The sequence below is a fragment of the Microtus ochrogaster genome, linkage group LG5 (assembly GCF_000317375.1).
Source record: "Microtus ochrogaster isolate Prairie Vole_2 linkage group LG5, MicOch1.0, whole genome shotgun sequence".
NCBI lineage: Eukaryota > Metazoa > Chordata > Mammalia > Rodentia > Cricetidae > Microtus > Microtus ochrogaster.
The window spans coordinates 52,442,470-52,459,474 of NC_022031.1; the positions used below are offsets into that span (position 1 = coordinate 52,442,470).

Below are 17,005 nucleotides of genomic sequence, written 5' to 3' on the forward strand. Positions count from 1 at the left end.
AGAGCTAGTTCCAGGACAGGCTCCAAAACCACCGAGAAACCCTGTCTCGGGAAAAAAAAAAAAAAAAAAAGACTGTACAGATGGCATTCTCCAATTGAATGCCCTTGGAAGGGAGGGGGCGAGGGATAGGGTCACTTTATATCTCTGGCTGGCCTGGAACTCTGAGATCCTCCTACCTCAGTCTCCTGACTGCTATAAATGAAGGCGTGCAACACCACACCTAGCTTGAATTCTTTGTACAGGAAACTTTTTCCTTCATATGATCTATTTCCCATGCCCTTCTAATTCTCCTTGCAATTTTTGCTACTATGTATAAGTCAGTCATATATCCACTAAAAGTAGAACTACAGTGATGTCGGAGTCCCCTCTGTATGCTGTGATTACCATAATGAATAAAGAAACTGCTCTGGACCTAGAGCAAGGCAGAACTTAGGTAGGCAGGAAAAACTAGGCAGAATGCTGGGAGAAAGAAGGGCAGAGTTAGAGTTAGAAGCCATGGAGCAGCCTCCAGAGTCAGACATGCCGAAAATTTGCCAGTAAGCCACCGCTGCATGGCAATACACAGATCAATAGAAATGGGTTAAATTAATATAATAAGAGTAAGCCAATAAGAGGCTGGAGCTAATGGGCCAAGCAGTGATTTAATTAATACAGTTTCTGTGTGATTATTTCGGGTCCAAGCTAGCTGGGCGGCAGGGAACCAACAAGCGACCTCCCTCCAACACTACAGTGTGTATGTGCTCTGCTTAGCTTTATAAGGCTTATCAAATTAGAAGCATTCATTGGCTTTTTCATACCCCCATGTACATTATACTGTTTTAAACTTACAGTGTTGTAAATGAGAAATGTAATATGTAAAATCAGATTCATGGCATACACTTCTTAATCACAAACCTGTTTATAGACACAAAATTACCAACTATATGATCAAATAAAAAGTCATAATCAAAGCCAGGTGGTAGTCACACCTTAAATCCCACTATTCAAGAGGGTAGAAGCAGGAGGATCACTGTGAGTTCAAGGCTAATCTGTCTATAGAGTGAGTTCCAGGACAGTCAGGACTAGTTCCCTTTCTTTATTCCTATTATAGGGGGAAAAAAATGCATTTCTTGAAATAAATGATACTCATACCCTTCACTGATAAATACTCTTCAGAACTCATGAATGGTAAAACATTGTTTTTTACATTTTTATTGTCTATGCTGCCTTCAAAGTGTCGAAGAAACAAAGACAGTAAAAACCAGGTCTGTTCACATAACAAGCTTATCAATAAGGAAAGCAGCAGATCATATACACCATCTAGCAACCTGATAAAAGCTAGTTTAATGTAATTAATCCATAGTTATTTGTGCCAAGAGAAATTGAGTGATTTAAAGCAAAATACTGAGTGCACAGTGAAACTAGAGAGAATTGTTTGTAAATAGAAAGATGCCTGACCATACAAGTTACTCCATGGTTGTTACACCTTAAGGCCTTTATTTTAAATTGTTCAAATTTTGGTGAGCTCCTAGAAAACAAAGAATTTCATTTAAAGAAACATTTCAAATTCAACCTGAAAGGATTCACCTGTAGCTTGAGGAAATCCAATGGTGGGGGCAAATCCAGCAGCCCCTGCATATGGAGAGGAAATTATACCTGGTGCACCTGGGAAGAAGACAGGCTATAATAAATAAAGACAGGCTAACTATGCTTACCAACACAATATGAAATGCCTATATAAAAATACATTATAAATGGAACTGAATCATTATGGAATCATAGTTGTTCAGTAGGTAATCCCTAAAGTATAAAAGCCTTGCTATCTAGAGAGGTTGAGCCCTTTCAACTGGGTTCAAGGATGAAGAACAGAGCTTATCTATTAAGTCTGGACTAGGCTAAGATTCTGGTGTTTATCTAGAGGCATTTTTTTTTTCCTGTATGAAAAGCCATTAAGTGTTTGTTAAACTGTAATGTATTGAAGTAGTACTGTGATGATGAGAAGAAATAATGAAGCTGGACATTATGGCACAGGCTTTTAATTCCATTACTGAAGCAGGAGGGTCATGAATCTAAGGTGTGATTTTGTTTAAACAAACAAACCTGAGATAAATTTTTGTCATTGAAATGTTTAAAGATGCAATATGAATTACAGAGATTCACATGCCGAGGGTCCTCCAGGTATATAATACAGCAAGTGGACTAAGGAAGCACCACAGAGACGTCACTAGGATGGTTCAGAGAAGACATCTCTGGAAGTTAAGGGAAAGTTTGAGCTAGACAGTATGTTACTGCGAAGTATGGTGCTGTGTATTTGGACAAGCAATGCCACTCTTTCCTTAGGGAGCCTGGCGACAGTCAATAAAACAGGAGTCGGTCCCCAGGGAAGAATCAAGTGTGAGATGACTGTGAGACACTCACCTGGGAACAGCATGGCAAACTCGGAATTATTATAAGCAACATACAGACTTGGAATTATGCTGACTTAGCTTTGAGTGCCTACAGACGAAAGCTCCGGTTAAAAGGGCATAAGACAATAGGACAGTCAGGCCTAAGGTGAAGGGAGGAAAGTATCCTATATCCTATAGAGAAAGACAACAGCTTTAGAATGGGAAAACAGTGATCCCTGGAACCTTATGAAATACACTGAAAATGTGAGAAGGCCTTTCAACAGGAGTTACACAAGAAATGAAGAGAAGGGAACAGTTTTCAGAGACTAAAAAGAAATGAGATTGCAAAAATCCAAGCAAAGAAGGAGCTGTTTCCATTTGTATTTCCAGATGGAATAATCCATAAGAAATCAGCCTAGGATTTTTTCATCTTATTAAGAGATCACACAAAATCCTAAGAAAAATGGTTGGAGACCATTAATAGTTACTTATAATAATTAAGAACAGGTAATCTGCATGCATCTGAAAAATGTCCCATGACAGAAACTAAGGTAATACAAATTAAGACAATACCTGCTTCAAAGCATCATGCACTATGGAAAGTTTTCCCAACTAAAGAAATACTAAGTAGCCTGGTGTGATCATTCCGCATTATATATCATGTACTTACTTACTACATTTTTTTAAAAAAAAAAATAGCATTAAGAGGAGGCAAGACGGTTAAGACAGTAAAGTGCTTGCTTTGTATTTGTTCTATCCACAGACAGATAGAAGCAGGTACTCAGCACTGGCCAGTCAGCTTAGCTTAACTGCTGAATTTCACACCAGTGAGAGATCCTGTCTTAAAAAGAAGGTAGATGAACTGGTTGATGGTGGTGCACATCTTTAATTCCAGCATGGAGGAGGCAGAAGCAGGAGGATCTCTGTGAGTTCAAGGTCAGTCTGGTCTACAGAGTGAATTCCAGGACAGGTATCAAAGTTACACAGCGAAACAGTCTTGAAAAACCAAAAACCAAACCAAAAAGAAACAAAAACAAACAAACAAACAAAAAACCCAAAACACAAAATAAAAAAGGAAGATGATGCCTCCAGAATGATCCCTAAGTTTGTTCTATGGCCTCCACAGGCAAGTACATATTTGCACATGCTAGTAATGTTGGGAGTATTATTTTAAGATGTGTTACTTTTGTTTATGTTGCACTTGTTTAACTCTGTGAAGCCGTGATCCTCTGCCTCTCTATAATACTTGTTAGTCTAATAAAGAGCTGAAAGGCCAATAGCAAGGCAGGAGAAAGTATAAATAGAAGAAATCTGGAAGAGAAGGAAGACAGAGAAGAGGAGGGCTCAGGGGACAGCTACACAGCAAGCCACAGAGTAAGAAACAAAGAAAGGTATACAGAAATAGAGAAAGATAACAGTCCAGAAGCAAAAGTTAGGTGGGATAATTTAAAGTTAGGAAAAGCTGGCAAGAAACAAATCAAGCTAAGACTGGGCATTCAATAAGCCTCTGTGCATAATTCAATTAGGAGCTGGGTGGCAGGCCACCCCAAAAAGCCAAAATAGTAAAAAGAGTAAAACAACTACAAGTAAGTACACACACACAAATACAAGAAGTGCCATTAAAAGTTTTCATTATTGAGTTGGAAAAATGGCTCAGTATATTAGTCTGACAATTTTCAAGATTTTAGAAAAAAATAGCAATATATTATTTTTGTAACTGCAAAATTTCAAAAGTTCTATTTGGTTTAGATACTGCAGTATAGGTATTAATTTCCTTATTTTGACAAATGGATTTTATTTATGTAAGAATACTGATTGCCAAGCATATTGGCTCAAACCAGTAATCCTGATTAGAAGGCTGAGGAAGACTGCTGTGAGCTCAAGGCGATCCTGGGCTACTCTGTCTCAAATACACAAAATACACACACACAAAGAATATCTTTGTTCTTAGTAAACATTCAGTGAATATTTAGATGTCAAGTCTATCATATTTGTAACTTACTCTCCAACAGTGTCAAGTGGGAGAGAAAGCTATAAATATACACAAATACAACTGGAAATGATAAAGTAAATGAGGAGTGATGCTAACAATTGAGAAATAGTTATTTGTGCTATTCCTACAGCTTATGTTATTTTAAAAACGAAGCCACTTAAATTAGTATAAACTTTTAGAATATAAGTAATAATCTTTTGTTTTTTGAAACAGGCCCTCTTCATGTAGCCAAGGGCACCCTTGAACTCACCATCCTTGTCTCAGCCCCTGGGCACTGGGTACATAAACCACCATACCAGCAGGTATAAGTAAATACCATTATTTAAAAGAAAAAAAAAAAGATTTTTTCAAGAGCACTTAATTCTGCTTAGAAATCTGCATATTTAAAATCAAGGTTACCATTAAGATAAATAATTTAAAGTAAATACGTAGCTTTTGGGTAATATTAATGTACTAATTTTAGAAAATAACATGGAACGCAATTTCATACTTCTGGGTGTTTTGTGAAGTAACAGAATTATTTCATATTAAGGTTTAATATATGGGCATATTCCTTTAGAACATATGCTTTTCTTTAGAAGTCCCAAGAGAACCCAAGAAGAAAAAGGCTGACATAAATAAGTGAAACTTGTAACTTCAGAAAATTTGCTTTGGGACTGAAAAAGCTACTCACCAAAAGCAGCAGCCATAGGAGGTTCAAGGGGTGGCTGACCATCACCAGTAGGAAGGTCTATGCGAGTAAAGTCTCTGCTTTTGTCATTATTATATTTCACATTAAGGCTGGTGAGTTTGGAGAAGTCAATACGCAGAGTGCAGCATGCATTATAGATATTCTGGCCATCCAAAGCCTAAAGTAGATGAGACAGGGACTGGTGTTTTGTCAAGACCACACGACTCACTGAGCAGTCTCTTCTTTGAGACAGCAGCAATCCAACATTAAGCAAAGTGCAAAAGACAAAATGCCAAAGACTTGGGAAGTTTACTTTTATTATCTGAAGTGGTCACACCAAATGAAAAAAGAAAATATAAAAGCTTGGAACTATTGCATAAAATTATAGAAACACTATCATGGCTACTTTGCCCACAGTAAATATTTAAAGGCGTTAATTTCATACTTCAATTTCATTTTAGTATAATTTATATGGGTGAATATAAGGTATTGATGAAACACCACTGTAAATAGTATGCTAATCATAATATATAAATATATGTAAATTATTTGCCATTTTTTGTACTTGATTTTTTGAATAAAACACAAAGGGACCAAAGATCAGTAATCCGTCCCTTTACTATAATAAAATTACCAGTGGGCTACTTGTGGCAAAGGTCTGCTTTCACAAATAGTCAAATTTATAAAAACAGACACAAACCCCAAAGAATATGGCAGCTGTTTAATGAACATGCAGCTGGAGGGTGCAGTAGATGAAAAGGCTGTATTTCCCAAACAACAACAAAGCAAAATTAAAGTTGACGAAGCTCTCCAAGAGCGCTGTATCTAATGATCACGTGTTTTATTTTGTCTCATTAAAACAAAACCAAAGATTCATGCACTTAAAAAATAACATAAATAAACAGCACCATATTTCTTAAGTTTTAATGTCTTTACTAATTCAGAGCTCAATAACAACGAGAGTTGAATATGGTTATAAAAGTAGTGAAATCAATCTCTGCCTGAATGGAGACAAGTAAATGAAACCACAAGGTCAAACATCTGCTTAGCAGTCAGATTGTATGAGGAGTGCTATGTTTAAGTACAGATTTTAAATGTGACGAACAGCAATGGGTCTCAGAGATCTGAGACATAAGACTAAAGCTGCTTCCAATGGGAAAGCAGTAAGTTTTAGCTTAGAAGGGAACAATACAGCTTACAATGATATGATCAAAAGGCAGATTTAATTAAACACAAGATAAACTGGAGCAAGTGAGATGCGAAGGCTCTTCAGATGTCTCCAAAGCAAATGACTAATAATAAAAAAGTATAATTACCATTTTGGCATAATGTGCATTCAGTGGGTCAGCATACTGAAGCAGGGCTTGAAACTGATTATTCTTTGTAAAGGTGATAATCTTCAAGACTGTGCCAAATTTAGAAAATATCTGAAAAAAAGGGTTTAAGACAATCTCTTGTTCTGTAGCTCAGTCAAGCTTCAAATTCATGATCCTCTTACCTCATCAATGAGTCATATTAATATATAAAATACAAATAATTTTCTCCATTAAAATTTCTGGGACAAAAATGTCTCAAAACAAGTATAAGATGTTAATATCTCAATACCTATGCATGATTCTGGCACACAACAGGTACTCAAATATTTAACTAAATTTTTGTTTTGATTTGTTTTTTCGAGACAGTTTCTCTGAAGCTTTGAAGCCTGTCCTGGAACTCACTCTATAGAACAGGCTGGCCTCAAGGTCACCTGTCTCTGGATTTCTGGAGTGTTGGGATTAAAGGCACGTGCCGCCACCACCCACAAACAATTTTATAGTATGTACAAATGGTACAATTCTAACAGGATATAATAGCAATTAGCTGATAGTTTGATACAATGATGCTCACCAGTGTATGAATTAAAACAAGAAATCAAATGAGTCAATGATTAATTTCACCCCTCTAAGTCACCAGCTACTGCTGGAGGCTTTTAGAGGCAGAAACAGGAGTTCAGAATCAGGCTTGTTCAAATTACAAGATACTTTAAGTACTGGCAAGTTAAAGAGCAATAAAAATTTCTGCCTTTATTAAGGCAATAAGCAGGCAAAGGAAACCATGTTTGGTTATATATTATAAGTATTAAAAGAAAAATAAGAGGAAGTGAGATTAAATAGAGTGCACATTAGAGCAAAATTCAAGCCAGCTCCAACTCCTCTAGCAGGGTGGTGGTTTGAGTAAGAACGGCCCCCTTGAATATTTGAATGCAGTCACCAGGGAGTGGTACTACCTGAAAGGATTAAAAGGACTGAGAGGTGGGACCTTGCTGAATGAAGTGTCACTGGGGGTGGGCTTTGAGGTTTTAAAAGTCCATGCCAAGCACAGGGTCTCTCTTTTTGCCTACAGATCAGAATGTAGCTCTTAGCTACTGGTCCAGCACTTGCTTGCATGCAGCCTGGTCCACACTGATGATCAGGGGCTAAACTTCTGATACTATAAGCAAGTCCCCAATTAAATGTCTAAATGTCTTCTTTTATAAGAGTTGCTATGGTCTTGGTGTCTCTTCACAGCAATAGACCAATGACTAAGTCAGGGTGAATGAGATACAGTGTTGAGGGAGCAGACTTAAAGTAATGAAGACTTTTTAAGGACAAAACATTTGAGATGACCAAATGATGGACATCCGCCAATGAACTCTGTAGAATAAGTATGACAAGCCCAAGAAACAGAAAGGGAAGTAAAGATAGGGCTAAGCGGGAGAACAGAAAACACAGAGATAGAGTTCCAGAAAAGCCAAGGTGTTAAAGAATAATGTTAGGTACTGTGAGTAAGTAAATGAAGAAACACTTGTATGTGGCACCTAAGAGCTTTGGTAAACACTTTCCATTGCACTGGGAAGAAGTAAACAAGGACTTCTGCAACTAAAGACTGAGTCTTACTCCAACTGATGGTTTTGAAAATTGAAAAGTCCTGCTCACATAGGAGTCCATAATCTTCTATATGAAAAAGAAAGTCTGTTACCACTTGGGGGAAATGGTAACTAAACTATAGGTCATGACCTCATGAAACTAAGGTACCTGATGGGGGTGGCAATGTTGAGTCACAGAATCAAAACTATCTTTTCTAAGATATATAAAAGCTATTACTATTACAGAAGCAAACACAAATACTCTGCTGATCGGTCATAGAGGTCATTATCTTCATGAAATAAATAGTAAAAGACCAGTTACAACTCAAGCCTCCAGTGTCTTGACTGTTAAAATGCTACTCTGTTCAATAAACAGAAAACAAATTTAATAGAATAATGAAACCAACTACTAAACCACTTGTTAGGGACAGACACCGGTAGCCACAAACACCACTGTTTAAATTCCCTAGGAAACGCTTCCCAGGTACACTTCATTTTAAAACTGGTACTCAATTATTGAAAGGAACACATTGGTACTACTAATTCCGTATTTATGATTTATATTCATAGCGAAGAACACATTGGGAAATGAGTAAAAGTCCTACCATAAATTGAAATGCTGATGATGGAAATTTTTAAAAGAGTATCTAAGGGCCCAGCTTATTTATAATGTTTGAGTTTAGATAAGATGTATTTCAGTGTTTGAATATATACACACCCACTTCACAATTCTTCAGTCATATAGATTCAAAGGCACGTGTGGTAGTTTGGATGAGCATGCCCCCAAAGTCTCAGATATTTGGGTACTTGGTTCTCAGAAATTGGTATCAGGGAGTGGGCTGCTATGGTGACAGACCTGATCATACTGGCTTTTTTTTTTTGCTTTTGTGAAAGACTTTGGGGTTCTGATTTAGAAAAGAAACTGTACACTGTTAAGTAGAGGTTAATGGGCCATTTTAGTAGATAGCTGTGCAAGCCTGGCTTACTGATAATATTGTTCCCCTCAGACCATTTTTGTGATATTTTTGGCTGAGACTGTTGATGTGGGAGTGTCATATATCAATCTGTTGATTTCACTGGTTAAGTAATAAACTGCTTGGGCTCATAGCTTAGAACATAGGTGGGTGGAGTAAACAGACAGAATGCTGGGAGGAAGAGGAAGTGAGCTCAGACTCGACAGCTCTGCGCTCTGGAGCAGAGACGCCATGCTCCTGGTTCCTGGGCGGATGCAGGGATAGCTCTGTTCTCTGAGGCACACGCGATGAAGCTCAGACCCAGGATGGACGTAGGCTAGAATTTCCCTGGTAAGCCACCTCGTGGGCGACACTAGCAATGGGCTAGTACAGGTGAGAGAGTTAGCCGAGAAGAGGCTAGATAGAAACGGGTCAAGCAGTGTTTAAAAGAATATAGTGTCCGTGTAATTATTTTGGGTAAAGCTAGCCGGGTGGCGGGAAGCAGCCCGCTGCTCATATTACTACAAACTGTGACTACTTTCTGCCCTTGTCCTAGAAATTTACCTGCAGCTAAATTTAAAACTAACAGACTAAACTGGTGATGTGGCTTACATGCCTTTAATCCCAGCACTCAGGAAACAGAGGCAGGTGGATCTCTGAGTTTATGGCCAGCCTAGTCTATAGAGCTAGTTCTAGGATAGCCAAGGCCACATAAAGAAATCCTGTCTTAACAATCCCCCAAAATAATAGACTTAATTTCTTTAAGGGAGGAAATTCCAAAGCAGTCTAGTATTGCCAACTATGTGGTTATTAGTAATCACACATATGGAGATCTACAATAAGAGCAAGCCAAACAAGAAGTATAAAATGTACAGTTTGAAGAAAAAAAGAGCCTCAGGAGCAAGGCTTATGCTGAGAGATAAGATTAAAGGAGAAAGAGAAGAAAGGAAAACAAAAGAAAGAAGTTGTTTGCAAATGTAGTTCAAGGGGGCCTAGCTTCAGCATAAAGTGAGCAGCTAAACACAGCAGTGTCATCCATGTGGTTCTGGCTTTAGAGGCATGAATAAAGATTGTGGGATCTTCTTATGGAGTTTAGGAGAAACCACGGAGGCCAGGAAATGTGTGGCAGGCAGGACAGGCCCCGCACGAAGGCCCTGAGAGGGCAACAGTTGTGAACGGCACTGGAGATAGCAAGAGGTTAGACATGCTGGAGCTGTAAGATATCTGCCAATGAAAGCTGCACATGGGGAATGAAACCAGACCAAGCAAGAGACGCACAGTTGGAGGGATGGAGTCATCTAAGTTCTCTGACACTGGACATGGAGCTATAGGATTTGGAATTAGTCCTCCTGGGTTTCAGTCTTACTCTGGTTTATTTTTTCCTCCCTATGCCTCCATTACTCCCTTAGGGAGTTATTCTGTGTCAATACATAATTTGTTTTCTGGTTTTATAGGGGATTAAAATTAGAGATTTAAGTCTTAAGAGACTCTGAACTTTGGACTTTTGAACACCATGCTTTAAGGTGGAAAGGCTCCACCCCAACAAGGCAGTTGCAACACTTTGCCTGGCCTAAGAGGTTCTGTTTAACTGCAAAAGATTCCACAATCCTTTTACTCAGGGGCCCTTCATAATGCTAAAGCCAGAACCCTGTGGATAACACTGTCCTAGTCAGCTGCTTCCTCGGGATAGAGCCTGACCCACTTGAACCACATGAGACTGAAAGATTATGGGATCTTTTGAAATTGGATAAAATGCATTTTACATTATAAGCCACAAGCCTATAGTGGCCAGAGAGGACTGTGTTGGTCTGAAAGACAATGGCTCCTATAGGTCCTACAGGTTTATGTTTGAGTATCTGGCCCCGTGTTGGTGGAACTGTTTGGGAATGATAAGTAGGATGGCTTTATTGGGAAAAGTATATTCAGTTTTACTCACTAAAAAATTATGTAAGTAGGTGACCTTCCATTTGTAAATTTTAAATATCACTAATCCTATTTAGTGGATTATCTTTGATAAGACAGCTTACATCTATCAGTAAATTATCTACAAAGATTACACTGGATATAAGTGATTACCTAACAATGCATATCATATATCTGTGTATGTACTAAAGCTTAACTTCCCTTCAAAATTTACACACACACACACACACACACACACACACACACACACACTTGGGGGTGGACAGGGTTTCTCTGTGTAGCTCTGGCTATCTTCAACTTACTCTGTAGGCCATGCTGGCCTCAAACTCACAGAGATACACCTGTCTCTGCCTCCTGAGTGCTGAGATTAAAGGTGTGCACCACTATTGCACTGACAAATATTTTTATTTATGAGTGTGTATGTGCACCATGATAATAATAGACTAAGAAGCCTCTGAAACTATAAACAAGCACCAAATCCAACGTTTTCTTTTATCAAGAGTTGCCTTGGTCATGATGTCTCTTCAGAGTAATCACTCTGAAGAATAATTCCATTTTGTTGGTTTTGATGTGGGATTTTGTTACTAACAAGCCATTACATCTGGTTAAAATTAGAATTTCCCACCCACTGTTTTCCCTCCAGTGTTTGGTATCATTATCATAATTATTGGTACAAGGAACTGAACATTAAGACCGCATGCATGAAAGTTCTTCATGCCACATGGGCTCTACAATTCAGCTACATCCCAAACCTTGCCACTTTGATGCATCTTTGTAAATCACAAATTCCAAACTAGGCCGGGTGTATTAACATACCGTTCAACACCAGCACTCAAGAAGCAGAGACAGCAAATATCTCTGTGAGTTTGAGACCAGACTGGTCAATAGTGATTTCCAGGATAGGGTTATAAAGGTCAATTCCCATCTCAAAATAAATAAAGGAAGAAACTTAGAAGGGGGGGGGGGCTGTCAAAAATACCTGACACAATTTCTTCTATGCAACAGGGTGGTAAGTCTTTTATTATTTAAGCAGACAATGAAAAGAAAATATCAACCAAATTGGTAAGGAACAGATTTAGGGTGGGGGAGGGGGAGAAGGAGGTTACTGTATGTAGTGTTGCTGTGCTGTAGCTCACTGTGTAGGCCAGGCTGGCCTTGAACTCAAGAGAGCTGCCTGCCTCTGTCTCCCAAGTGCTGGAATTAAAGTTCTGTGTTATCACACCCAACTTAAAAAACAGATATTAACTAAATTTAGGGAATCATAGTCGATTCTTCTTTCAGAAGAGCTTCTTCCTTACCTGATGAAGAACTTCCAAAGTGACAGGGTAAAATAGGTTTTCAATAATTATCCGGAGCACAGGACTCTGCCCAGGTAGCACTGTGCCTTCACTGGAAAGAGCTCCAGGAAGGGACAGGTTTCCTGACTGTACAGCACTGACAGCCTGCAGTGCAGCTTGGGCTCTCTAGAAAACAAGCCAAAACAAGAAAAAAGAAAAATTACCACTTTTGATCACAGAAGCAGTGAATGGATCCTGAAGCAGAGATGACATAAAACAAACTCATTTCCATATACTTTATCTGGATGCACATATCCCAACTTATAGAATTTAAGTTTTCAATTTGCTTGATCGGTCTTTCTTTTTTTAAAGATGGGGCTCAGGAGATGGCTTGACCAATCAAGTGCTTGTTATATGAGCATAAGGACCTGAGTTTAACCCTGAAAACTCACATGAAAAAGCCAGGAACAGTGGTGCATGCTTTTAGTCCCAGCATTATTGCTTAACAATTCAGTTCTAAACCCTTTGGATGGCTTAAAACAAGTGTAAATATGACTGGTCTGTGAGTGGGGAAAGCAGGCCTGCCACAGAATATCATCAACAAGCAGAGGAGCAAATCCATAGCCAGGGCTGCCTTGCAAAGGGAAATCAGGACCTAAAAAACAAGGAGGGAGGGAGGGAGGGAGGGAGGGAAGGGGTATGGGGGTGTGTGTAAGTACCTTCAATGTTAATGTCAGCTATCACCTGAAGAGCATGCTGGAGCTCAAGGAGTTAGAAGGGTGCCCACAATGATAAAGGAAGCCAGTGCAATGAAGATGACCTGAGCAGGGTGAAGAGGTCCGTGGGGAGGGCAAGAGGCTAGAATGTTATCAGGCTAACCCATCACTCAGTTAGCCTGGCATGGAGTGTTAGCGTACAAACAAGCTTCTAATACATTTCCACTGAAATGAAATAAGGAATTCTAAAAAGCGGCTGGTTGAGAGCTGTGGCAGGAACTGCAGAAGGCAGGTGTGAAATAATTTTGATTTTGTAGTATTTTTGTTAACTTTCCAGAATGTAGAAATCAATAAAATTATAAAGGTGGTATGTCAAAAGGATACAGAAGACAACTTGAAAGGATTCCCACTGGCCCAATCCAAGAAATTTGAGCATCAAAGGTCACCCATAAAATAAACAGAAATGCTTTTAAATCCATAATGCTAACAACTGACAGTTAGTAAAGAACAACATTTATGATATCTCCAAATGCCTGTGAATGAGATATTATTTCTTCCCTCTAAGTTGGGCCCTCCATATCTGCAGGCACGACAACTAAACAAAGGAAAAAACTTCCATCTATACACACACTCCCTAATAAAATAACAACTTTGGGGTTTCTGTTGGAATCAAGTCTTGTTATTATGTAGCTAAGGCTGGTCGGGAACTTGTCATCCTCCTTCCGGAGTGCTGGGTATTACAAGGGTGTATCACCACACCTGGCAGAGTATTACAACTAATTACACAGTATTCACGCTGCACTGGGTATTTTAAGTAATCTAAGAGGCGATGTAAAGTATACACAGCAATGTGTGCTTATGGTATATACAGCTATTACACCATTTTATGTAAGAGGCTTTAGCATCCTTGGACTTCAGAGTGAGAGTCCAATAACAGCTAAGCAACCTACCACCCTTCTCAAGGAATAAAAGGAGAAGTATAGGAACGCCATAGTACAGAAGTCTAGCAAACATGACTGTGTCACTTCTAGATGTATTTGGCAAAGATACATATCCTGAATTGAACCAAAAGGAAATATAAGACCAACAAAAGTTGAGGGACATTTTAGGAAATAAACTGCCTTTCATTTTCAACCATGTTAAGGACATCAGATTAAAATAAAAGAATCTATCTAAAATGACTAGAAAGACATAAGCAAACGGAATGCATACATGAACCTAACTATACCAAGTATTATTTAGGACAATGAGCAAAACACAAATGGGATCTACAGATGGCAGGAGTAATGTACCAATATTTAGTTTTTCTTTTTGGAGTCCAAAAATAGGTACTGAACTCAAGGCCTCATGCACACCAGGCACCTGAGCCTTTTTGGGGGTACTTTTTCACTTCAAGATAAAGTCACACTAAGTTACTTGAGCTGGCATTAAAATATATGTGGGGTCTCAAAAAACCTTGAACTCATGATCCTCCTGAGTAAATGCGATTACAGGTCTGTGTCACCAACCCAAACCGGTGTTCACTACCTTATTCTAGTTGGTAGAAGAAACACCCACACCCCCATTTGTAGAAAGTATACACAAACCACCAGTCAACAATGAAGGACCAGGTGGGTATACACTCACAAAAAAGGCCTGAGAAATATATTTTTTCCATTTGTAACTCCCTCAAAACTTACACTAGTTAAAGATGAAGTGAAAGGATAGTAAGTACCACCTGCTTGATCGTATAACATTAACTGATTAACCAGAAGGGCTGAACTTCTGGTATTGGAAAAAAATTGGTATACTCTTCCTTAAGGAAGATTATTTCTTTAGTTCTCAGCATTCCTTAGTGCGTGGTTCTTGGTGCGTGGAGGCCTTATGCACCTCACCCCCAATGGAGACAGGGTTTTATTATACAGCCATAGTGCTGTGTGATATTAAGCTCTTTGGACTCTTTTTCAGGGCCTGCCACCCAGCTCCCACATGAATCACACATGGGAGGCTTATTCTTATAAATGCCTGGCATTAGCTTGGCTTGTTGCTCGCCAGCTTTTCTTAAATTTCCCCAACTACCTTCTGCCTCTGGGCTTTTCATCTTCTTTATGTCTTACTTTCCTTCTTACTCCGTGGCTGGCAGGGTGACCAGGTGGCTGGTGCCTGATGTCCTCCTTTCCTTGTTCTCTTTTTGCCCCTTACTGCTTGCTCCTTCTCCTTGTTTCTCCTATTTATCCTCTCTGCCTTCAGGCCCACCTATCCTTGTTCTTGCCTCATTATTGGCCATTCAGTTCTTTTTTTAGGACCATCAGGTGTTTTAGACAGGCAAAGACTCACAGCTTCGCAGAGTTAAAAAATAATGCAGCCTAAACAAAAGTCACACACCTTAAAATAATATTTCCCAACACACAGCTAGCCTCAAACTCAGTCTAGTGCTGAAATTACAAGTTCCTTCATACTAGCCATATTTACTTAAGAATGTTAATAATTTGAAAATTTTGGGTGCATCAAAATAAAAAATTTACAAATTAAATATGGTTTTCATTTTCATACACTATATTCAATTTCAAACTATTAGTCACAGAATTGCTAATTTAAATAATTGATGATAGTTTTAATTTTTTGCTTATAATTTTTCTAATGTGAAATGCTTGAGTATTTAGCTTTTTGTTACAATGAACTTTGTTAAAATTAAAAGGACCTTTCTCAAACTTGGGAGCCTTTTACTTACTTTCTGTATTCTTAACTCAACAACCCCCACCACCACCACCACCACCACCACCACCACCACCTTGGTTTTTTGAGACAAGGTTTCTCCATGTAGCTTTGGAGTCTGTCCTGGGACTCTGTGGAAAAGGTTAGCCTCGAACGCACAGAGATCTGCCTGTCTCTGGGATTAAAGACGTGCACCACCACCACCTGGCAGCAAATCCCATTTTTTCACACTTGTATTTGTTCTTTTTCTTTTATATTTTGATTTTTTTTCAGAACAGGGTCTGGAACTCATTATGTAGAACAGGTGTTCTTGAACTCAGAGATCTGCCTGTCTTTACCTCCCATGAGCTAGAATTAAAGGCATGCACCACTGTGCCTGCCTATGAATATGCTCTTTGTCTATTTTAAACACTTAATTCCTTCCTTACAAGTTAGAGAAAACCTCTTTTTAATATTCAGAACGCTTCATAAATCTGTATGTGTGCAGAGGCCATACAAATCTCTGCATAAATTCCAACATTAGTACACATGCTGAAGTGACCACAATCCTTTTAAAAATGCTAGTCTACAAACATTTTAATAATGGTTTTTTATATAATGCAATTTTTTTTACATATCAGATAATACAAAAAACGCCCCATGTTTAGTTTCCAAAGCAACATCACCGCTAACAACAATATGTGAATTAGCCAAACATTTTGTTTCCATTATTACTTCTCAAAACTATTCTCTTATAGCTAATAGCGTGGGGTCCTAGACACCCCCCCCCAGTCTTGCTTTAAACATGACAATCTACCTCATTTACTACACTGTGAGCGTCTCAGTAAGATTTTATTAGAAAATGAGGATGGTGGTGCTTTTACAGTTTTGAAAACTAACTCAGATTCCATTTGGATCCATGCGTTTGAATTTGAAGTGATGTGTATGGAGTGGAGAGTAACAGGAAAATATTGTATGAACTGCACTCTACACACACACTCTACAAGAGAGACATGGAAGCTATTAATCAGCTATCCTACAGCCAACAGACTCTTATGATAAAGTCAGATTTTACCCTGTTCAATAAAACAGCTATCAGCCACAGTAACTGGGGAGCAGAATTTTATAAGTAGCTAAATATAGGTCATTATTTCTGCACTGAGTGTTACAGTTCTGGAGTACCTGGGTAAAGACATTATCATAGTGGGCATTTCTCTCATGTAAAAATGATTAAATATCAAAAGCATGTGCAACTAAAAACAAATTTGACCTCACTTAATTCTTTACTTATGATGTCAACAATCATTCTATTAATTTTAATTCTACGTGAGTGGTCGCTGCTGGTAGTTTTGCTGCTATTGTTCTTCTTCACTTTTTCTCTTTGACAGAAAAATAAGAGACTCAATGGTGCATACTGCCTTAGTCACTATAGAACATTCAATACATTTGCACTGATGCTCACAGAGCACTGATTCAAGCTTTCTAAATAACTAGCAAGAAAGTGAAGACAGGCTTTTAAAGTGGGGTATGGTGGTACACACCTATAATCC

At 38.6% G+C, this 17,005-nt stretch overlaps 1 protein-coding gene across 2 annotated transcripts in view; it reads right to left on the minus strand.

The window, feature by feature from the left end:
* The window catches only part of Ptbp3 (polypyrimidine tract binding protein 3), a 75,009-nt gene that overhangs the window by 12,822 nt on the left and 45,182 nt on the right, over positions 1-17,005 (minus strand). For both annotated transcript variants that reach the window (XM_026786653.1, XM_026786652.1), the window contains exons 6-9: positions 12,088-12,252; positions 6,346-6,456; positions 5,033-5,207; positions 1,567-1,644 (exon numbers count right to left, since the gene is read on the minus strand). In XM_026786653.1, the coding sequence (XP_026642454.1) occupies positions 1,567-1,644; positions 5,033-5,207; positions 6,346-6,456; positions 12,088-12,252 (529 nt within the window). The remainder of the gene's footprint in view (positions 1-1,566; positions 1,645-5,032; positions 5,208-6,345; positions 6,457-12,087; positions 12,253-17,005) is intronic.